Here is a 24,462-nt window from a genome sequence, read left to right as displayed (position 1 = left end):
TCACACAAGGCGTATTGCGACAATAGGACCTATTTTCTCGTTTTTTAGGCGAGAGAAGAAGAGAGGTGGATACAGATGGGATTAAAACTCGCTGTTCTAGCTAAAAGCTTCTGATCATTTAAGATGCCACTTCAATTGGAGAGAGAGTTTGTAAAACCTACAGATATTAGCTATTTCAAACATATCAAAGGCTGAATTATCATTTTGAAGAAAGAGAAACCAATTTTAAGGGTCTAGCATTTTCTCCACAAAACTCCATCCATAGGTCCCAACCTACCAACCACAGGCCTTTTTTCTGATAGCAAAGCCTTCCCTGGTTATCTCCTTTTAACAAAATATTTTACAATTTTATGTTTGCACCTATTGGGCGCTTAAAATACGACATATTTTGGTCGTTCAACTGGAACAAAACTGACCTAATTTTATTTTTGTTTTGTACAATAATCTAGAAACTGTTTCATAATTTTGCATAAATCTTAAAATTGTAACAAATTTCAGGTACTTCAAACAAATGGTGTTCATCTTAATTTATAGATTTTTTTTTCCTTTTAAAGGAAGCTTTTTTTTTTCTGTAAATATGTTTTGGAATATATGAGCCGTAAAACGTGTTACAATGTTATGGAGGGGAAAAAACTACTGTAATAATACTGTAAAAGAGAGACAAAGAATCTGTTTATGTTCGTCCAGGGGGTTTTTGAGTGAGGTTAATAAAGAAACCTGCCCTCTCTGGTATTTCTGGTATGCACAGTGGCCCCTACCTCGTTCTCTGTCACACACACACACATGCAAACATCACACAGAAGTTCAATTTCAGCTTGAAAACCTCCTTCTTTCTGCAGTTAGACTGATGAGTAAATTAAACAATATTGTCACACTACCTTGTTCTCAGTTCAGCTATTCACCTTTTAGTGAAATATCGAAGGGTGGCATTCATATTTTTGGTTTTGCTTCCCAAATCAGATTATATAATGCTAAAGTTAACAAAACTTTACATATAAAAAACTAAAACATTTTCATCAAACTTTGTTGTTTTCCAAGAATGTTGGTAAATCATAAGTATGTTGATTTTTTTTACTTAATCAGTTTTTAATCTGGTTGTGTTTCTAAGATGTCTTTACATGGTGAGTCAGCATTCTAACTCTGAAATAAATCTTGTGATTTCTGTTTGAGTGAGGCTGAATCCCAGCTCATTGTTAGCCCTAACCCATTGTTCAGCAGGTTCATACCGAAAGCAAGTAGTGTGCCAGTTACTTCTGCAAAGTAGGGGAGGACAAAAAAAACACGTTTGCCTTACTTTTAAGTGACATACATAGAAATAAAGGAGTATTAGCTGTGCTTAAATAAAAGCATTGTTGTTTTCATTAAAATATTCAATATACAGTCAATATACCCATTATATTAAAATACAGGTGACTATATATCAATAGCTTACATAGAAAACATAATCTTATACTATATACCTATATATTTAATACTATGTTTATGTAGTATAGTAAAATAATAAAGTGAAAGTAGAGATTAGATTATATGGATGGATTGGACTGAAATCATGCATAAATAGAAAGTAGGAGATAATGTCTGTGAAGTTATAGGCTTAGCCTGCTGGAAGACAAACAGACAAGTTTTCCTCAGAGATAGGTCAAGATAACCTAAGCTACTGAAAAAAAGAAAGTTTAAGCCTGGTCTTAAAAGTAGACAGTGTCTGCGACTACAACTGTGAGCTACTTCCACAGGAGAGGATCCTGTAAACTGAAAGATCTTCTTCCCATTCCAGTTTTATAAATTCCAGAAATCACCAGTAATCCTGCATTCTGAGGCTAAACAACTCTGTTAGGAATGTATGAAACAGTAAGACTCATGCAACCTCTGGAGAGGAACTCCAACTGGGAACAGAGATGTCTACTTTTAATTTTTATTTGAACTTGAGCAGCAGCATTTGAATCAAGAAAATGTTTTTATGGAGTGTTATTTCGCTAAAAACTTTTTATTTTACCCAAAATCCCCCTTTAGGGTAAAGAGCAGGAGCACACCTTTGTCTTCAGGATGGACCACCCCAAAGCCTGTAAGCATCTGTGGAAGTGTGCAGTGGAGCACCATGCGTTCTTCAGGCTCAGAGGGCCAGTACAGAAAAACTCTGCGCGCTCTGGATTCATACGGATGGGGTCCCGCTTCAGATACAGGTAACAAATGCACCAAGAATACCAAGGGAAAAAAGCATTGAAATTTGAATTTTAGCAGTGATGTCGTCACTACTAAAAACTTCAGGTACTCTTGAAAGAAAAAGGTAATAGTTTGCTCTCCAGGCCTTTGTGTATCCAGTGAAGAATTTCGAAAATTAAAAATTCACTTTCAGTGTGCAAAATATTCCGTTTTGTATCCATACATACCAAAATTAGTACACCACTGGTACTTGGTGTCAACATACTGCAGAAGTCAGCTTGCTCCCCTCTGTGTGTTTAAAAGGTATCCAGTAAGATAAGCATTAGTGGTGGTGTTGATTTAACACAGGGGTTGCAGGGTTTTGTTGTTAGAAAGAGGTTATCGCCTGGATGGTTACAGAGTTCAGCTGGGGTCATTGCTCTGATAGTTATTGTAGTAAAAGTGAAATTCACTGTAGATTTGGAGTTTGTTAGGAACTGTGAAGATAAAAATAAAGTTTTTCTGCTTTATTTTTCTGACCAGTGGAAAGACAGAGTATCAGACAACCAAGGCCAGTAAAACAAGGCGGTCAACCTCGTTTGAGAGGAGACCCAGTCGGCGATACTCCAGAAGAACCTTGCAAAACAGAGGTGATGTAAACTAAGGCTCATCGATCTGAAATAAACTAACACTGTATTTGAGGATATCATAAACTGAAGGTAACTTTGAGTTTAATCTGCTCTATCTAATTATTGTTTTCTTTTAGAGTACTTTGTAGCATTGGAACTCTATAAAAACAGTCTAACAGTTGAGCAAATGGCTTTAAAAAGCCCTTAGTCTTAGTCTTTCTAAACATTTCTTTTTTTACTCTAAAGGCAAGATGGAAGACAAAGAAATAATCTAAGATCAAAAGTGTTTCGGAGAGTTCTTTGCCATCATTGGTGAACATAATCAATGCAGTCTTCTCTACAATTATCGGCACCCCTTGCAAAGACATGAACAAAAACCTTTTAATAATTTATTACGGAGACTTTTAGACCATAAAGCTCCTCATGCAGTCTCGTTTATTAAAGCTGCAGTTGTTTTGAAACATGTAATTATTGCTCTGACTGTATACACGATAAAGTCTTGCAAAATATTTACTTGTAACCACTGTGACTTGATTGAGCAGAATGTTCTCTTATCTTTTTAACTTCAAAGAGTGACGGGAAATTAGCCTGTGTGCCACCACTTTTTTATGCGGCGCACAGGCTTGAGTCATATAGAGCCACAATCTCTTTGATTTAAAATCACATTGCCCATTACATGACATGGGACACTTCTTGGCGGCAGAAAGTGAGAGTAAACGTATGTAACAACTGACTAGTTTGTCTTACATAGTTCTCAACAAATATGGACAATTTTACTTTCACCTGAATGAAATTGCTTAAATTATTTTGTGAGAAAAGGAAATGTCCAGAGTTGAGAATTCATGTTTCCTTTTTTTGAATGCTTTGGGGGGAAAGCGTTGTATCTCACAATGAACTGTTTATATTTTACAGGACATTTCAACACCCAGGAGTAAGTATAAATATAATTTTTGTTCTATTATTTGAGAGATTTGTTGTATCCACTCTGCTGTTATACATTTTCATAGTTCCCCACAGGTTGCTAAAATCATAAAGGTTTGGCTTTAAGTTTTTTTTTTGTTTTTGCTTTTTTCAGTTTTCATCAGTTCAGTTGTAAAATAAATTGTTCTGCAAATTAGTTTTTAACAGATTGCAAATGAATATTGTAATATGAAGAAATGCTCTCAGGAGACCTAGTTAATGCAATATAGCATATTTCAGAGTAATTAACTGTTTGATTGAAATTAAAGTCAGCTTTTCTGTTTGTCATTTATTGAAGTCTATTTTGTCTCTTTTCTCAGTGTTCTTTCTTCAGGTAATGGTGTGAGCTCCAACAAAGACAACAAGGTGAGCAACTCAAGTATGTTTCTATCAGGAATGTGGAGCAAAATGTTGAATTCTACGTTAACCCACTGAAAACAAAGTTAACATTCAAAACTTAAATGTTCCTCTGTGTTTGTCAGAGTACGTTTTTTTTTTTTTTTTGAGCTGTTTTCATTTATTTAGATCAAGGGTGTTCAAAGTGTGGTCCTGTTGATGTTTTTTAATCATTTTGTATTTATTTTATTTTCAGGTTTCTTCTAGCAGAGGCGCCTGGTCTGGCATGCCTGTGGTGAGCCCGGTAGCAGCGTCAACCTGTGGGCCAATGGAAATCGAAGCTTTACCCAGAAGTCCCGGCGGAGAAAAACGAGGGTTAGTATCTTCAGAATCCATTGAGTCTTTGAAATCAACTTGTAATTATTTTACCCGTATAAAAAAATACAACAAACATGGTCTTTTTTATAAGTGGCTGTGGCTTTATTCCTCACTAATGATGATGAAAACAAAGTCAGATTAGGAGTGGCTGGGTCAGGCAGGCTGCTCCCTGCTGAGAGCTGATAGAATTGGGCAGATAGCTAGGTGTGTTTTTCATGGTGTAATGCCCTGTGAGTGGCTTAGCATGGCTTATCCGCTGACCCTGTCTTGTGAAAGGATGGAAGAAGAAAGACCAAATCCAGAGAAAAAAGGAATAATTGTGTAACTTTTTAGCTATTTGACCACACTGTGAAATATTCAAGTTTCAAAAGTGTTGCAAGTGAGCAGAACATAAGATGCATATTGTGTCATTGCGTAAAGATTTTCACTGGACAGTAGTTGCTTAATACAGCATTCAGGCTGATCTCTTGTTGAAATTCAAATGTGTTTGTAAAACAAGTTTAAATGTATATACTGTATATTTTAATATATTACGTTTTCATCTAAATATCCACACTGTCGGACTTTTTAAATCTTACTTTCAAATATAGATGCGATTATTTTATCACAGGTTTTGGTGACAGGATCCACATGAGTGCTTGAAATCCTTGAAAATGCCTGAATTTTAAAAAGGTGTTTTCAAGGTTTGGAAAGTGCTTGATTTCTTTATAAAGTCCTTGTAAGTGCTTTATATTCAAACTGCGCAATTTTTCAATAAAGTGTAATTTATTATTTAATTAAAAGCCTAAATTAGGAATTTATTTACAGTTAAAACCAGATTTTTGAAAAGGACTTGTACACATTTTTGTCTTGCTGTCAGAATTTAAATCAGAAAAAAAATTATTTTTCTTTAGCTTGTTCGTGCTGTAGAATGTAGGATACTTTTACAAAATATTATTAATAACAGTAATAAATCATAGTGATGTGAAACTGTCTTCATTTCATTTTTGTTTCTTTTTTTTTTTTTGAATCTCCAAAGTAAGATTCTGGAAAAGTTTGTAAACTTGCCTTGAGAAGTGCTTGAATTCAAGCTTGAGAAGTGCTTGAATTTTACTGTGGGGAAAAATTTCCAAACCCTGTAATTAAGGATTTATAGACTTGTATGAGTTTGTGATAATAAGAATCCTGTGCATATGCATATAAGTAACTTTATTTGTCATAAACCCACATTGTCCCCCTGTGTGTTCCAGTATTAACATGTACTGAGGATAAATTGTCCTGATCTGGCAGCAGGCTGGTAGGTACAACCAAACTCTGAAACTCGGCTCTGGCTTTAACCAATCAGTCGCAGCGCAGCTGCAGGCATCCTGATTTTTGGCTTTGGATTAATGTTTCCCTGCAGTTCATGGTGATCTGCTGTTTGCCCACTTTTGAATCAGCATGAAGTGCCAATCTGATTGGTGGAGGTAGTTGTGATGATTTTGGGAGCCTCTGCTGGGATCATGTTTTTGGTGGCTTGAATCAGGGATGGGATTTGATTTCAGCTTCTTTTTATCTGTTCTGTTTCCAGCTTTGGTATCTTCTAGACGGTAGTTTCTTTTTTTTTCCTGGTCATCTGTGCATCCTGTCTGCCTTCTCCAATGCAAACTTCACTAAAACACCTCTCTTGAAAATATTTTAACTATACATCACAGGAACAAAATATTAAGAGAAACAAACTAAAATGGTTTCCTTTGACAGACTTATATACACAAAACCTTATACTTGATACAATTTCATATTACTGAATTTAAGAAAGTTTAAAAAAGATTCTTACATGGTGGCAAAAATAAAATCACACAAGTAGCAAATATGTTGCTGTCTTCACAAGGCAGAGCTGTCGAGGCTTTACAAGCACAGACAGAAGATCTAAAAGTCCCAGTGTGCTCTGTCTAAATAACAGGATGAGCTCAGCATTACAGTTAAATTAACCAAAAGATACCACAACTAAAACAGTTTAAGTAAGCAGGAGGCTATCAGTGTGACAATGTTCAATTACTAATATTACTCTCTAATCTGTTTTACTTTTCCTTACGTTTTTTTTCTCTTGCTTGATGTCGCTGCTTTTTGTATGCAGTGCCGCAGCCTGTAACTGCTCTTATAACATGAGCAGCCACTCTTGATGAGATTATAATCCTATTACAGTTTATGCTGACACAGACCCTGACACTTCTACTTATGCAAAATCAGTTGGTAGGTGTGTCCTTTTTTGCTTTTCAGATATGTAAATAAATCAAACCTGCTTTAATAAAAACCAAACTTCACTGATTAAAATATCAACCAGATTTTGTCACTTTTGTTTCATGAAGCGATCTGTCTTCTTTATGATTTTGCTCATTCCTGTTAGACTCTTAAAAGTTGTATGCTTTTGCATAAATATCTCAGCATACACAAAAAGCTAATTAGCCTGTCCTTTAAAATCAAGACAAATCAGACCAAGGTCTGACAAAGGTTTTAACCAATTCCTCCTGTTAGATTAGTTCTACAAACAACCCTAAAACATCTAATACTCGCATAGCAAAATCCCAAAACTAAACAATTTCATAAAGTCAGAGTTCACAAAGTTGGCATATAAACAAAATAATACACCTCTTAGATACAAATAACAGCCAAATTGATTCAAATTTATCTCTCGGCTTTAAGAGATGGATATGAAATTATGAAGTCATTGAACGATTATCGACCAGGTTAATTTTAAGCTGAATGTTTTCTTCTAACCTCTTAGTGCTGCAATGAATAAAACTTCAGATTTTTGTTTTATTTGAATATATTGAACCCAATCTTCCCAGACGTGCAGCGTACTCCCATAAACCATTCACTACAGGAGAGGTTCCTGACCTTTCTTTCCTGTAAAACCTGCCTGTGAACAAAAAAAAATGATTTATTTTATTTCTAATATTCAGAAGATGTTTTAAATAAAGCAATGACGAAGAAAATCTGAAGCTGCATGTTTGTCTTGATCCAACAGGTTCCTTTGCCGAGATACTTAATTGACTACAAGAGTTTGCACATTTATGCATCACAGAAATTCCGCTTTACAGCAATTATCTGATGTATTATCTAGATGTGTGTGGATACATATAGACATTTTTCTTTTGGGAGAAATTAGTGTTTTCCAAGAAATGTATGCATTCACCTCGACTGAATATGATTTCAATGTTACAAATCGCCAAACAAGCTGGATAAACTTTAAAAAATATCTGAGAGAAAATCATTAACTTGAAAAGATACGCAATTTACGCAATACACCTATAATTATCTTAACCCCACCCATTATTATAGTTTCATACCCATGTACTGGGGCGTTCTTATGTTGAATTGAAAAGAAATGATTTCACCAAATATCTTTCAGGTATACATTCCCATTTTTCCTGCTTCCTGATTTTTCTTGTGTCACTAACCTAAGAGAACATTCACTTCCTGTTTTTATTTTTATTCCCATCTCCTGTATGTTCCCTTGTCCTTCACCTCTTCTTTCTACATGTTTCATCAGGTCTCCATCTCCCTCCGTTCATCCTCCCATCCACACATCCATCCATCCTTCCTGCCTCCGTCTCATCAAAGCCCAACTGAGAATCCTCTCACTTTGTGTTCTGATGACTTTGTTACCCACTAAATGATGAGAGGCTCTGCACCGAAGTGACTCTCTTTTCAAAGTTGCTGGTATTTATGAAGGAACCTCTTGAGTGAGACTGCTTGTAAGACTAATTGGGGTAAAAAGCTGACTTTTCCCAGAGTCTAGCATGAGGTTCTTTTTATGTCCCATTTCTCACCACTTTTCTCTTTCCTAACGTGCTTCCTTGACCTCTCCTCCCCACCTAATGAAGAAATTATCATCAGGTATCAGTGTGAGGTGCAGGAATTTCATTTCATTCTTAACTCTCTGAGGAAACAAGAATCAGATGGTCCCAACTGTTTTACAAACTCTCTCTGAGCTACAGTAGTTTGATTTGCTTTTTATTTTAGTCTTTTTTTTGTCTTAATTTTTTTACATTTGTAATCTGTTCTAACATTTCACACATTTGTTTATTGTAAAAGGGAGTCGGATAAGAGGGCATTAAAGCGTGAACACACCGAAGCCACAGAACAGAACCACATTCCCTCTGTTGGAGGTACATTCCAAAAATTCCCAATCAGGTCTGTATCCTCACTGACAGAAATGCAGGAAGATTTTTTTTATCTCCTGCTTGAAGCTGGCTTCTTGTCTCTGTCTCCAGTGTCAGATCTTTTTTTTTTTTTTGTGTAGGTTCCGTCTCATCCAACTTCTGCCACAATTAAATAAATATTTATTATGCTGAATCATAAGTAAATCCTACAATTATGCTATTTGTAATAATAACATCAATAGTACTTACACTGAAAGGTTTCATGGAAGGAATTCAAATTTATTGTAATGTTTAGTATGGCTAGTCTAGTGGGCTGATTCTTTGTTGCACAAAGCTAATAATGAAGGCGATTTAACAATATTAGTCATTAGGAACATGTTTACATAACTGCAACCAAATTATGTATTTGTCTAAAATGCTTTGAAATAATTTCAAAAAATAAACTAATGTATGGAAACAGATGCTTGTGTAACTTTTTGAAAATAATTATGCTGTTTTTGCAGGATTTGAGCTGATCTAAAGCTCTATAGGTGGTTTTGTTGAACTGAATCTTATTTAAACACATCACAGTAAAATTTCAGGGAAACAAACGCCGACCACATTCAGTTTTTTACTGGTGAAATTACTTTTAAAACTATGCATCATTTTACCTCTTCATAATGTCCCAGTAAACCACCTTTATTTGTAGTTTTCTTACAAGACAAAATGTTCAAGGGGTGGGTGCAAGGCCCTCTGATTCGCTTCATAACTTGCAATGTTTTCCTCGCTGTTTACAGTTTTCTACTTGGATTTTCTGTCTTTGGGAATATTTATCCTTTAATTCCCATCTACTCTGGGCAGTGGACAGCAATATGCATCACAGTTTGAGTTAAGTTTCATCTCCAGGCAACAGAAATATGAGGTAGATATCAGGTCTCTGCTGGAGCTTTTGTAACAAAGTCTGTGTATCAAATGTTTTGCTTAAAGCTCTGATAATTCTGAAAATATTGCTTTGTTTTTTTGTTCCCCCATAGAAGTTATTGCTTGCCTTGAATGTCTGTGTTCACACAGCAGGTTGGCTTCATTAAATGGTTTTTCAGCGGGTTATGTGTATTATATCCACTTTTGTTGCTGGAGTTTGGTTTTTGGGGATGTTGGAGTCCTTTTCACATTCTGTTGTCTTCTGATAAATGGAGCTGTTTTACCATCAATGCTGAGTTCATTGTGGATAACAGAGGTAAGCTTTGTGATCCTGGGTATTTTTGTTTAAAAAAAATAACTTGTGATTTTTGGTGAGCTATTGCTAAATTTAGTGCTTTTATGGCAGATCCTTTTAGCTATGTCCCGGTCCTTGTACCTGCAGCTTGCCCGCAGTTGCTGACCTGATGGAGACGTGCATTGACGACGTCCTCAGGGCTTCCGTAGTTCCTCCCATCATAGCTGCAGAAGAGGTTGGACCTTGTGCTGCTTACGCCGCTGCCAGCGTACCTGCAGAAGATCCTCTCAGTCTTGCTGGTAAGGTTGGAAAAGCCATACTCCCAACTGGATTGGTGGGAAAATGCATTTTTACATTGGACTCTTAATAACAAAAGTAATAATTTAAGAAGGCACTAGAAATGCTCCAAATATTTAAGCTGAATTTATTTAAAAGCTTTTGCAGTTTTACCCATAAATCTATCAAGACCTATGAACAAATATTTTTAGTTTTATTGTAATATCTTTTACTGTTGGTTTGCCTTTACTTAGGATACTTTAGTCCATTAATGTGCAGAAAATAGAAATTTCACATCAGCAAGAAAAAGACCATATGAAAAAACACAATGCACAAAGCAAATGGTCAAAAAGTTAACACAGGTTATCCTTAAAAAATCTGAAATTTGTGTCTAAAATTAAGGCTTTGTAGTGCCTTAAATTAATTTTAAAAAAATGTGAGTTGGTCTTAAATACTCACAGGTCTTTTGTTGTGGCAGAACTACTTAACCTTTTTTCTTGTGGGACTTTTCTGTCAGACGTCATTGCATGCTGTGACTCAAGGTGGTCGAGTCTACCGTTGATTAATAACATGCTACCTTTTTGTGCTGCTAATGTACTCTTGCTAGTTAACTGGCTTTTTTTGCACTGATGATTATATCCAACTTTGATATTTAGAGTTTTTCAGTTTTACATTTTAGTAAAGGTGGCATTGAAAAAGCCTTCAACTTGACTTTCTAAAAGCTGCAGATACCCTGGAATAGATAAAGTATATATTCCCATTTCGCACACAGTCATGTAAAATAGAGCATTTTCATAGAGCATTGATAAAATTGAGTTGGGTTTATTTATGTGAGTTATTAACATTTCAGAAGCAGCAGCTCGTTTGAAGCAGCTGGAGTTGGAGAGCAGCCCACTTCCTGCTACCCCAAGAAATAATGTCAACATTAATGTGGCCATGAACAACCAGGTGAGCATCCATTTCTGCTAACGCTGAGCCATTTTGTTTGCGTGTTGTCTTTTTTTGTAAATGCCCTGATCCCAATTTCAGGACGACGTGGTGAAGCTCACAGAGAAATGCGTTCTGAACAGTGCAGGAAGTAGTCCAGTTGTCACTCCGCTGCGCACCCCAGAGGATCTCAAGAGCAACATCCTGAAAGCTCAAGCTGAAGCTGCTGCTCTGAAGGTGAGAACCAGACGTTACTAACTCAACTAACCCAGCAGCATCAATACTCTACTGTTTGATCTGAAAAATAATAGATAATGATAAATTTAATCTTACTTCATTTGCATTTACTGGTGCACATCTATGTTTTCTGTGCAGGGGCATCAGGAGGAACTTATGATGGCTGGTGACAAGAACTGTAACTTACAGGAAACCTCTGCAAGGTATGCGTTTAATGAAAACATTAGATAATAAAGATTATCTCATGGAAAACATGAGGATTCTTTAAAGATATAGTAGAAAACTGATATAGTATTATGCTTTATTTATTTAGGATGTGTAAGCAGAAATCTAGAAAAGTGCTAATTTTACACCTTCTAGGTGTGCAGATAAATGTGGAATAAAATGCATTTCCACTCGTGGTTTAGTGTTTTCTTTTAGGATAAATGTTTTTCCTAGAAATTTGTTTTTACATTGGTTAAATATGACTTCAATGTCACAAATATTGCCCAGAAATGACATACTTTAAATAAAACTGACAGTAAAGCATATTAACTTGAAAATGTACACAACCTAAACCCTCAAAATTTCTGTCGAAATATTTCATCTTTCCTTCTACTGAGTCTTGAACTGAGTCATTCTCTGCATTCTCAGCCGATCTCAACACTCTGGCTTCTAGAACAGATTAACCTCCTAAATATTCATGAATATTCCCAGCAAAGCTCAAAGCATTATGTCACTTTCAGTTCAAACTAATAACAGAACTTCTCATTTGCACTAAGGACATTAACAAGGTTTCTCCTTTGTTACTTTTTAAGGAGCTTTTTCAAAAGGGAATAACTGAATGTTGTGTGTTTTGAAATAAATAAACTGGATATAAAGCAAACTCTACATGATTATTAACATTATAGGGAGGAAAGTGTGTGTCATAAAATCAGTCCAGTTAATGAACAAAAGTTGTGCTCATTCTGTATGTTTGCAAACATTTTTAGGATATATAAATAGTGGACATAATTGACTGTAAATGGTTTTGTGTTTAAACTATCTTAGATGTTTCATAAACTTTTTTTTAATGTTTTTACAATGTTAAATTGAGAATTTCTCACTGCAGAAGAATCAGTTTCATCCCTTCCTTTAAGAAACATGGTTTGTTTTGTTTCTGTAAATGAGACTAGGTGTGTGTAACACATGGCTGCTTGCTGCTACAACGGTGTGTGTTGTGTGTTTGCCAGGTTGAAGGTTCGTACGGGCCCAATGGGCAGTAATTCGTCTCTTTCTGTTAGCAGCCGACCAGACCCCCAAGACTCCTGGGACCTGCTGAGGCCGGCCTCACTAGTCTCCTCTGCAGCTGCCAGGTATGTGTGTGTTTACAACCAGGAAGAGGTTTGAGTTTTTATTTATTGGTGATTTTTTTTTTCAGATTAGTTGTCTGTGTATTTATCGCTATCATTTGTTTTAATTAATCAACTTAGCCTTTCTCAATAAGGAATTAATAAATTAATCACATAAGTTAAAATGAGTTTGATTATTTTCATTCTGATGAATAATATTTTTTGAAGAGCAATTTTGTTTACAGAGTCTTCATACTTCATTTTATTTATTTTTTCGGTTGTGTGTGGATTTTATTTCCTTTTTATTTGTTTTTGGTTGTGTTTTATTTTAGATATTTAAAATGTCTCCCAGGTCCAGTGCGTAGTTTTATTAAAAAAATTAAAATTTATTAGGCTTTGAGAGGGTGAATTAGCATTATTGCACCATTGTCAATATATTACTTGAAAATCGTCACAAAGCAACAATATTATCGTTGATCGCAATAACTTATGGTACAATTTATTGTGACAGGCCAACATCAATCTATGCATCCATTTTGACCATCTGTTATCTGTTTTCTATTCATTTTTTCCTTCCATCATCTGTTTTTATCTATCCATCCTGGGGTTTGTGTTTCATACTTAATAAAAATATTTTTATATTTACATTGTATTCAATGGGACTTCTTTATTGCCTTTGTAGTAAATACTGGGAACTCTGGGAAAAGGACCTGAAAAATGCATGGAAACTCAGTTCACTGAACCTAAATAACTTATTTAAAAACATCTTTATATAATTGAAAGCATGCCTGGGATTGACTGAAGATAGTTGAAGTGTAGGAAAAATTATTTCTGGTTGAAACAAAAAGAAAAAGAAAAGTTTTTAATGTTTGGCAAGGAAAGCCAAACATCACAGCCTTAACTCAGAGATCCATAATCTTCTTTGTAGTCTGCGCTGACATCTGCTGGTTTGTTTGTGTAGTGCCTGTATGTGTGCCATAGGTGAGTCACATGACCTGGTTTCTACCTGGAAATTGCTGGCATAGCCACACCAAAAATTAGACACGGATGCACTTTTGATCAAAAGATTCACAAACTGTTAACGACTCCAGGTTCATGGGTGCAATTTAAACTGCAGTGGAAGTGTTTTAATTTACCACTGTATTATTAAGATGTTCATCTGATTGCAATTATGATTATTTATTTTCTTTCTTAACCGTTGTGTGAAATCCTTAGTGCTTTTGTACGCTTTTGTTCCACTTTAGTGCAGAGAGGTTGGCAGAGGACTTGAACTCTTCTGTTCCCCAGATTCCTGCCGTCAGTGAAGGCTTGGCACCAAAGGTAACTCGGCCTCATTTAAAATGGGAACTGTGAATCTGCTGGGAGAGTCTAGAAATATGCAGATTCCAAAAATAATAAAATAAAAATATAAAACAAAATAGTAAAGTCAGAAACTGAGTTTCATTTGAAATAATTTTCAATAGTTTGGAATAGGTTCACCGTGTCCATCACTGCTGGTTTAGTCCAGGTTCTGGTGCTGATTGGATCATAGAGCCAATCTGAAGCCAGTCTTAGTTCTGTTGGATTTTTTATTGTGGTGACAACTTTTTATTTCCATTCAGGTTAAAGCAGAGGAATTTGATATTCAGAACGTTGGTGTTCTCTCTGAGAACCTGATCGACTTCACTGATCCGACTCCTCTAGTGAGTTTCGATGCTTTTTTTTCTCTTTCGTTCATGGTACATGAAACGGACATTTTTATTTCTTTATGAGGTCACCTGCACAAAATGAATTATAGTTATATCTTCTACCTGGCCATGTCTGCTTAAATACTAGAGCCCAATACAAGTGTCAGGCCAAAGGCTTGTTACTAGATGACAAATTGTCTATTTATTTCTGTATTAGAGACATAATATGAGTCTTTTTGTTGTGTTCCAGTTGCCACCTCTGCAGCATCCCAAACCTCTCATCACACCTCGCTGGATCATTCCTGCATCAGCTGTGAGTCAAATGAAGTTAATCTGGGATTGAAAATCATGAAACCAATTTCGTAAGCTTTGTTTTAAGAACTGACCTCCATGCTTCTTTTCTAAAGCAGCCTGCTGGCCTCTTTACAAACGGGCTGATTGACATGGAGACTTCGCCTAAGGTGGTTCCTCTCCTCCCCCCTGCTGATGGGGGAGCAGTTCTCCCATCGGCTCCTGCTCACCTTGCTCACCCACATAACGCTCTCTCTTCAAGGTACATTTATTTACTTTTTAAATCCTGAGTACAAAAACTGAAATGTAATTTCAAAGCTATGTGGTTGTGAGCTGCAATTCTGAGCGCTGAAACTGCAGAAAACAGGAAATATAAAAAGTTTACTAAATATATTTAGGTGCCTTTAAACTCTCATAATGTAACATTTAAAATAAAATCCTTTTATTTCTCTAAAAGTATCCATTCTGTTTAAATGTTAGTGTTGAGAAGGAAAATACATTTTTAAAATAAAGGTGTAAGTTTATGGAACAATCTTGACCATGAGATAAAATCTAAATCTCCAGGCAGAATTTAAAAGAAATTTGAAAAGTCATTATGATCCATTTTATTCTGACACCCAAATGCAGTGAAGCAAGTTGTCTTGTTTATTGATGAAGTTGCACCTACATATGTGAGGTAGTTATATAACCGGCCGCGTTTCCCTACAGCGCCGACATTCAGCCGCCCGTCATGGAGGACGGAGCCAAACCCAGAGGCCTCCTGACCACCGAACTCTGATGAAGTCTCCTCTTCCAGACCGTTTCCCCACAAACTGTGGCAGCTTCAAAGCAACACGTTTCACATGAACTACAATCACTTTCACCATAGGATGAATTCTATTTTTTACAAACATGCAGCATTATCATCTCAACCGCATGTGATTATTTAGTTTTTTTAGGAGGGGGTTGATCTGCCTGCCGCTTAACTGAATCCATCCAAGCTGATCAGATCTCCTCTAACGACGTCAGTATCTTCAAGTTGTGTTTGTGAAGGTGGAGTTATAACCTGAAAACAAAAGAGACACAAAGTGTTAGATACTTAAGGTTTTCATTGTAGCCGTGGCATTTGGTACCGCTGGACCTCTGAGCTGCTCCAGGACGTCAAGCTGAACCTCGAAAGTCCACTTTTGAGTTTCTCTAGCACTGGATACTAAAGCTTCACTGGATTTTCTTTGCAACACTGGACTTTTCAGAGAAAGTTGGTTTTATAAATATGTTTTACTGTTACATTTTTGTTTTAAAATGCCCATTCCAGGTTGTTTCAGTGGCATAGAAAATAGCCCTGCATAATTTTTTTGAATCCAGTTTAGTAAGCTTCATCATAACCACTAATATTAAGTTTTATTTTATTGTTTTGAATTAAAGTTTCTTCCCCTTCTTTTGAATCCACATTTTTCATACATCAGGCACGCTTATTTTAGCTTCTAAATCGGGCATCGAAATGCCAAAAGCGAAAGCTGTTGACAAGCTGTGACGACGGGACTGCGTGGACTTGACCTCTGTCTTAACATGTTGTAGCTTCTCTCATGCCTTATGTAAATTGAATGTATTCGACACGTGTCATCTAAGAATGCTGGAAATGCCGCATTTCAAATATGTTTCTGTCTGATGCCGTTTAATCCACAAAAGCTGAAGTAGTCTGCTAAGGAGAAACAAAGTGTGAAATTTCTTAAGGCTGATTTTGTAAACAGCGAAAGTTAGACCGTTGGAGACACAAGGTTTTGGGGTGTAGCGGTACATAAATCAGAGCTCTTTGGTTTTTGGTTGGACTGCAAAAAAAATTATATTTTCGCTTCTTAGAAATGGTAAACAACTATCTTGCAAACAAAGAGAGAAAAAATAACTATAGATTAGCAACAAGGCATCATTTGTGTACTGGTAAATTTCTAAAATACAAAGATACACTTTCTTTAAAAATTCAGTTTGAATTAAATGCTAAAAGGTCATGCCTTAAGTTAAAATCTAATAAAGTAACAGGGTTCGTACTTCGTCTCGGAAAGTGTAAAATTTGCTATTGTCATTTTTTTTTGTCTAGATAAGTATGGATTAAACCATTTTTCCAATAATAAATTCCTTTTTATTATCCAAGGGTTTAGATTTTATGCATCACAACTTGAGTGTTTTTTCAAACTCATTGGCCATTTTGCTTCCTGAGAACCCACTAATAAATACACAATAACTTAAAAGGTCAAACTGGGGTAATTTTGTTGCTTTTTTTTTGCTGATAAGGGTTTTAAAATGGCCTTGTGGCTCATTAAATAGCTCTCATAACATTTAGATGCCAAAGATTGCACTAAAGCTGTTACTTTATGAATATTTACAAAAACAATAAACATAATGACACTTTAGAGAATATCTGTTTACTATAAAAGAATCCTATTCTGCTTTTTAAGGTCTAATCTTTCTGAGTGGTGAATAAGATTAATCCAACAAAAAATAGTGATTTAGCCCTTCACCTCACTGCTGAGTTAATGGCCAACTTTAGTTTAAGTTGCTTATTGAGTTCAACAATAAATATTATATTAAACACCAAAAAGTACATGTTTTCTGCTAAAAATTCCTTTAAGAAATTAAAGCCTGGAAAAGTACAGACGTTTTTTTTTATATGATGTGTAGGAACCCTGATGAGTATCTCTGTTTTTACAAATATCCAACAAATCTTTCTGAAGACTTATTTGTGCAAAAGCAAATAAGTGGCTGGGTCATTAATATATGGCAAGCCATTTTGTCTTTTAATCAGAAATGAACCTCCCTTACCACTTTTTTGGTCCTCCTTGCCTATTATAAATTAAATTTCTTGACATAAAAGAGGTTTAATGGCCCACAAAGTAAATGCACAATTATGACCATACGACTTGCCATATTTCCAACACTTGCTTCTCACTGCTGCAGTACACAAAACAGGATGTCTGCTTTATACCAAAACAAAGCAGTTTTGTGTTTAGCCATTCTTCCATTGGTTTCGGCATGACTTGCTATAGATGCTAGCCAAATTTCCTGACTTTCTGTTTTTGCGTTTAAAGCAATAAAAACAAATGGCTGCACCTGTTTCTACCTGAAAGCGGAGGTCACCTGTAACTGAATGATCCTTCCATATGCTAGTGTATTTCAGATACATGTATCGCTACACCCTGCAAAGTATTGACACGGACTCTTTTTTTTTTTTTTTTTACTTTAGTAACTCACTCCAGTGATGTATAGTAATTATCCAGATGATAAAACAGACAAATGTTTTATATTGTTTTACTCTAGCAGGTGTAGATAATTTATACTCAGCAAATTTTCAAACTTTGTGTTATCTAAGAAATGTCGTAGCAAATGGTTATGGCTGTAGATATAAAGTCGAATCATATAAAGTACATATATTTTTTGAAACTACATATAGTACAGTTGCTACAGATCTTTGGTGTTTCTAACTGAAAAGTAGTAGCAGACGTACAAAACTGGAAAAACAACTCGCGACATCTCAAATGCTACAAACCTTCTGTTCAGTATTATTGGATCATGATTCAGTAAAACCTTGTCACAGGAGAAAATGACTGTCGCTCATTCTTTCATGATGCAACCACCACCGTGCTTCACACTTGTTACATTTGAAAGCAGTTCCTCTTCATGCTTTTTTACCAGTTGACCATGTAGGTGTACCTTCGTTTTATGGGGTTGTACACATCTTTAAAAAATGTCTTGACTTTAACCACCAAGCCAAATTTGAAATGAATTGCTTAACTTTTTTCACATTTTGAGATTGGAGAGTTGTCAGATAGTATTGGTTTCTCTGTTTCTGAAAAATATGAAAATATTTATTTTTGCTTAGTGATTTTGAAAAATACTGGTTTTCTAATTTTGGTATAAATTGCAATTTTTACCTACACTTTTGACCTCCAGCCAACTTTATATCGATTTTATATCGAATTGAGTAAGGTGCTTCCAATTCCAAGCAAAACTGCGTGTATATAAATAAACAAGGAATGGCTTTAAAGATAAAACACAAAAATGTGTAACTGTAATGATTTAACAAATCTGTTTTATGTCGTTAATCTGATTCATGTTGCATGTTGGTCTTGCTACCACTAGATGGCACTGCAACTCAATATTTACACTTTGTGAGAACGGCTACCTTTATTCAGGGGTCGAAATTAAAAATGTTCTCCACCAGCCACAATGGCTGGTGGAGAAAAATGTTTACTGGCCACTCAGACATTTCACCAGCCACTGTTTTGTTTCTTTCGATTACAAACCCCACAAGTACAAGCAAACTATAGAAAATGTATGATTTATTCTTAACTCTATGAAAATCAATTTGCTGACAATAAGTTTACTGTACAGATGTACATATACAGAATAATTTAACATAAAGCATGGACACCTTGACAGGATTGTAGTCCAATAAGTTAGTTTGAAGTAATTACTAACGGAAAACTTTAACTACACAACCCTAACATTCTTGCAATGGTATGTTGAACATTTTCAAATTTTGACAACTCTCCCTTATAGTATTTATTAAAGGTGTGTCTAGTCATTTAAAAAACATTTTTAAATTGTATCAATAGCAGTTTTATAACTGTTTTACTTGTTTTCTCTTAGTTATTACAATTATTACTAAAATATCTCAGAACATGTTCATTATTAATTCCACAGGCCATCATCATTCTTGTGTTACTCCAGAGTTTTTCTGGCTACCTGGAGCTTAGTGTTAGCTTCCCCCTCACACACACCTGCCTTCCTGAAACTTTTCCTTTATGAACATTTTCACTCCTTCTTACCAGGCAGCAGCAGCTAACCTGAACTCCTCAATCTCTCCCTAGTCACGGCTTTCTCATTATCCTCCTCCTACGATAAAAAGTCCCCGAACCGCTAATTCCCTCTCCTTTTCCGCTACTGAATCTCCTCCAACGGTCAAAGTTAGTGTGGTAATTAACATATCGGTTAGTTTGACACATTTTTCTGAATGGGCTTATGCGTTTTTTGGTTTTTGTCGTAGTTTTTCTGACTCGCCCCGTCTCATATCCGCTCATTTTCTCAGACTCCGGTTAGCTGAAATGGCGCTATTTAAAAACTTAGGGGGGAGGGGCGGGCCAAGGAGGACTGAGGGATTTCATTGGATAAGCCCAATGTCCGTCAATAAAATCAACCAATGGGCTGTCGAGGTCGATAAAAATTAGATTATATATATATATATATATATATATATATATATATATATATATTGTTAAATTATGACAGCGTAGGGCCGCCAGATATGGACAGTAAATGCATCAGTCTGGACTCCAGACGGTCAGTCCTCCCCTGGACAGAAGTTCAAACTGAATGCAGCTTTTGTTTTGTTCAAGTTGTCAACCAGCCACAGTGGCGCGTGCGTTGCTCCAATTTACACGCCACTTCATACTTTTACCCGCATTTGGCCTGTGGCGGGTACTAATTTCCATCCCTGCTGTGATTCATTTGTGCTTTTAATCATCTTTAGAAAATGTCTACAAATGGATGAAAATGTGCGCGTTATGCCAAAATCATGAGAATTCCAACATTACGTTCAGGATTCAATTGACAATTTACTGTAATACAACTTTAAGCTGTTAAAGCTTTTAAAACACGTGTATATGGTTGTAATGTAGACATATAAACATAATCATTAAGCTATGAACTGGTGTTTTAAAAAAATATATTTTGTTTTTGTACCTTTATGAAACAGGTAGGAGTTAAAAAAAGCTTTTAGTTTGGGGGAAATGCAGTACTTATTTTCAACTCTAGGAGGTAGTGTAGCTCCTGAATTAACCAGACGACCTCAGAATAAGCTGTTTTACAGTGCAGGGAATTTGTTTCTGTGTATGACACCAGTCATCAAATTTTAAACATTTAAGCTTTTAGCTGAGATTGCAGGTAATTTCTCTTCTTGGATTTCTGACTTTATCAAGTATGTAAATCGGTCTTACTTTATTATTTTCTATTATCTTTTACAGCACAACTCAGACCCAATATGCCACACAAAACAGGAGGATGTTGTAAATCAGTCCCAACACCCTAGTAGTCAGTATGATGGTCTCCCTGATGAGAATAATGTATTTTTTGAGTAGTTTGGAAATCTTATTTTGACAAATTCATCCTCAAGCCCTATCCCAAGAGGAGAAATTTCTTTTCAAGTTTTAGGGTTTTGGTAAACATTTTTAAATTAAAGTGAGTAAAAGGAAAGTGAAGCATTAGAAAATCTTTGTAGCGAACAGCAGAGTCTTTGCTGGGACTTTACTTTTTATCGACTGGCCCAAGTTCCAGAGCGGAGCATAGCTGGATGATTATGAGGCAGCAGAACGTCCCGCAGCTCAATAAGTCAACCAGGACTGCTCCCCTCAGCAGATGGGCCGCCTCCCTTCCACCTTCCAGATGAATAATTGATTTTAGACACAGACCTTATGCCAGGTCACAATCGCTTAAGCATGATCAGAATTTTGGCAAAAACGTGGGCCCTGGTGGTGATACCTAGCAGAAATCTGTTATCTCTAAAAATGTTAATATGCTGAAGAAATCGGCACTATGGGTTTTAACCATGTGCCTAATTTTCTAGCTGTATTATTTTAGCAAGTTTACATTAAGTGAATGGGGGGGAGTGTATTATCATAAACATTTGCAATAATTCTCCTGTAATTTTGATTATTTGATTTCTTGTTTCTTACAAAGCAGACTTCAAGCTCTACAAATGTTTCAGGGGATCTGAACTCCTGAAAAGTGGCTCTGGAGTTTTAGCTCAGTGTGGCCATTATTATCCAATTTAGATTTTCAAAAATGGTGCTGAACCTCCAAGTGCACATATTCTTGATGACAAAGAACACTTAATCACCTGGAAAGAAAAGCAACTAATACCAGATTTCTGCCTATGGTGTTGGCTTACAATTTAGACAACTCTGAAAGATAGCGTTGTACAATGTTATTGCTTTAATGTTTCTTAAGCATTTGAAAATGGTGAAATACTTGAGACACTTCTACAAACACTTATAACTGCCTATTAATTTAGGAAAAAGATCAGCAGCAAATCTTAGGTTTTGTACAATGCTTCATGCATCCCAGTCCTGCAGATTAAACAAGATACTTACATTTCAATAACATATTTAAAACTCAGTTTATTCCATTAAAGAAGGCTGGGAAATCAACACTACATCTTTCTAGTTTAAATGAAAACAGAAATGTAGAAAAACCTGCACATTGTTCTGATAAATTCAAAGAAAAATAGATTGAGTAGGTCTGTTGACTTATTTTGTTAAGAAACTGCCGGGATGTGATACTTTGTTCCGCCACATCATGAGCAAAATCAAATGCTCTTTAATTTTCCATCACTGGCTAAAAGAAATGTTTACATTTTGCGTGAAATTCACGGATGCTAATGAGGCAGCCACACATCTGTTTCTATAGCAAATTAAAAAAGAACAGAGCTTGATTAGATTTGGTGCATCTGCACAAGAAGAGCTGAATTTCCTGCTCCTTTTCAGAGATTTTTCTTTTTTCAGAGAGTTTCTGCATCCAGATGTTCTGCAATATCCATAGGAAACTCTAAACGGGAAGGAAAAAAAACAAACATAAGCGTGATTCTTTGTGCATTATTGCAATAATGACTATTGTGTTGTTTGGAGACAGCTTTGTGAGATGTGGCATTTTCAAAATGAGCTTGCACATCTTCCTTTTCAAAGCAGGTTTATATCCTTTGTGTCTGTGTCTCCGGTCAGCGTGGGGAAGGCATTCATATTCACAGTAAGATGATAAAGACGTGAGCACTGAGTGGTAATTGATTCCTAAAGGGCTGCATTGTGCCAGAGAGTGTGTGCCATCTGCTTGTGTGAGTCTGTCAGGTGAGACGTTGATGTGCCAGATTCAGTGAAAAGCCTCATTATCCACACAAGAACTGAATCGCACCAAACAGGCTTTAATTAGCAGTTGTTATGTCAGCACTTTGTGTCTCTTTAGGAAAATATTAGTATTTATCTGTCATGTGTTGAGTGTTATTTGTTAAAGGGATGCTTTGAGTACTTTACAGTGGGGCTCCGCAAAGTCCTATTCAGTCAGTATCTTACTTGCAGTAGAGTTTGGAAAGATGGAGAGAGATTTTTTGGAAAATTGAAAGAAATCAGCCAAGAGTTAATCAGTTGGGTGTTTTTGTGTGTCTCCCTGTCTTCTCAAACCTCCACTCAGTTGTGTCAAAAGGATCCAGGTTTTGGTTCTGCTGGAGGTTTCTTCATGTTGGACAGTTTTTCCTCTCCACTGTCTCCACATGCATACTTGATATGAAGGATTGCTGTAAAGTCAGCAACAAAATGCAAGTGCTTCTCTATTGTCGCTACTTTCTCATCCATTAGGAGTTAATGCTGCACATCAGTGATTCATTGCAATCTGCTGGGTGAATGTGTAATTAAATTGAGATTTTTTTTTTCTAACGTACAATATTTGTTGTGAAATAGTGCTATAAAAAGAAATTGAACTGAATGTACTAATTTGGCCTTTCTATGCGATTCTGTTTGATTCTCATCTTCCTTCAGTGCTCCAGCTGGACTTTCTCCCCTTGAAGTAAATTTCTCCAATTGATGTCGGCTTTTGCACTGGTTTAGGATTGTAGTCTGTCTGTAGTTTTAGCAATGGTAGCAGAGGAAGTGAACAAAGCTGTTCAGTCTGTGTTGGCCACACTTCCAGATATTGAATTAACACGATTTACTCTTCTCATTGAGGGATGAGTAATTTCCAATACGCTTCATAGCACTGAATTGGTGCAAACATTAGCAAGTAAGTTTTAAAACTTCAACATAGTCCACACCTTCAGGGTTTCTAAATAGTCAAGAGTCCAGTCTCTCTGTATGAAGTGAAGCGTAGAAAAAGGGGCTGGTTTTGTACCAGGCTAGACGTGCGGCATATTGGATCTAACGTTAAAGGGTTTGGAAATTGGAACCTCTTGACACACTAGGAAGTTGAAGCTCGGACAGAAATGGGTCTTTCAAATCGACAGTGACCCAAAGAATACTGCCAAATTTGTCACAAAGTAACTTGAAGACAAGTCAATATTTTGGAGCAGCCATCACAAAGAATCTGATCTTAATCCTTTAGAAAAGGTTTTAGAAGAGCTCAAAAGATGTTTTCAAAAAAAGTTCACCTACAAAACTGACTCCTTTACACCAATCTTCCTGGAGGAATTGGCCAAAATCCCAGCAAACTATTGTGAGAAGTTTTTGTAAGGACACTTACAAAAATGTTTAACCCAAATTTAAACAGCAAGTTCTCCATAAACCAAAATAAATATACACTATGTAAACTAACTTATTTGAAGAAAGTTAAAAAATATATTCTTCTTGAAATCAGAAAATGTAAAATAAATAATTTAGAGTTAGGCAAATATTTGGTTTTTACAGGAGACAGGGTTGTTTGTTATCAGTGAGCCAGGTTTATTGTCTGGCCACCATGAAGGCTGACAGCCAATCCAGAGGGGATTCACGTGCTGTGATGTGTGTGTGTGTGTGTTTCTTTGTTTAGTTTTTCAAAACCTGAAAAATTTTCTGTGGGTAAAACAAGAGTCAAAGTAAAACACACTGAGTTTTAGGGTTGTGTGTAGGCAAGAAAGAGAGGCAGAGAGAGGGTTTCTGTGGAGCAGACAGCTTGACAGAGCTCCTTTGAGGAGGTTGTTCTCCTGTGTGTTATCTTCCGGACCCAAACCGGTAGTCCCAGGCATCTCGAGTGCCAGAGAGACCACACACTGGCCTATCAAGGCACACAAGAGCTTACACACCTGGTGCAACATCTGCAGCAGTATCCACACGCACATTTTCAAAAATGTTGGGATGAAATGTTCAAAAAGCAGCAGGCTGTCAGTACATTTTAATGGTCAAAATATTGGACAAATGTCAAGCAGTACCAAATAATGAGAACCTGTTTACCTCATATTGGCCCTTGTTAGGCCATTTTCTTACAACTGCAAACAGAACAGAATTC

General features: G+C 36.2%; 1 protein-coding gene across 4 annotated transcripts in view; it reads left to right on the top strand.

The window, feature by feature from the left end:
* Window positions 1-18,044, top strand: part of epb41l5 (erythrocyte membrane protein band 4.1 like 5) — a 32,678-nt gene extending 14,634 nt beyond the window's left edge. The window contains exons 12-26 of one of the 4 annotated variants that reach the window (XM_028023574.1): window positions 2,011-2,180; window positions 2,683-2,789; window positions 3,681-3,699; window positions 4,049-4,094; window positions 4,321-4,439; window positions 9,909-10,060; window positions 10,888-10,985; window positions 11,067-11,201; window positions 11,340-11,404; window positions 12,467-12,535; window positions 13,756-13,831; window positions 14,113-14,193; window positions 14,429-14,491; window positions 14,586-14,731; window positions 15,178-18,044. In XM_028023574.1, coding sequence (XP_027879375.1) covers window positions 2,011-2,180; window positions 2,683-2,789; window positions 3,681-3,699; window positions 4,049-4,094; window positions 4,321-4,439; window positions 9,909-10,060; window positions 10,888-10,985; window positions 11,067-11,201; window positions 11,340-11,404; window positions 12,467-12,535; window positions 13,756-13,831; window positions 14,113-14,193; window positions 14,429-14,491; window positions 14,586-14,731; window positions 15,178-15,247 — 1,416 coding nt within the window. In that variant the 3' untranslated portion in view covers window positions 15,248-18,044. Of the gene's footprint in view, window positions 1-2,010; window positions 2,181-2,682; window positions 2,790-3,680; window positions 3,700-4,048; window positions 4,095-4,320; window positions 4,440-9,908; window positions 10,061-10,887; window positions 10,986-11,066; window positions 11,202-11,339; window positions 11,405-12,412; window positions 12,536-13,755; window positions 13,832-14,112; window positions 14,194-14,428; window positions 14,492-14,585; window positions 14,732-15,177 lie in introns of all 4 variants that reach the window. The other 3 variants (XM_028023573.1, XM_028023575.1, XM_028023572.1) reach the window with 3 other exon arrangements.
* The last annotated feature ends 6,418 nt before the right edge of the window (window positions 18,045-24,462 follow it).

The sequence above is a fragment of the Xiphophorus couchianus genome, chromosome 7 (genome assembly GCF_001444195.1).
Source record: "Xiphophorus couchianus chromosome 7, X_couchianus-1.0, whole genome shotgun sequence".
NCBI classification, from domain to species: Eukaryota; Metazoa; Chordata; class Actinopteri; order Cyprinodontiformes; family Poeciliidae; genus Xiphophorus; species Xiphophorus couchianus.
Note: the sequence above shows the minus strand (reverse complement) of the source record. Positions and strands in the feature narration are given on the sequence as shown.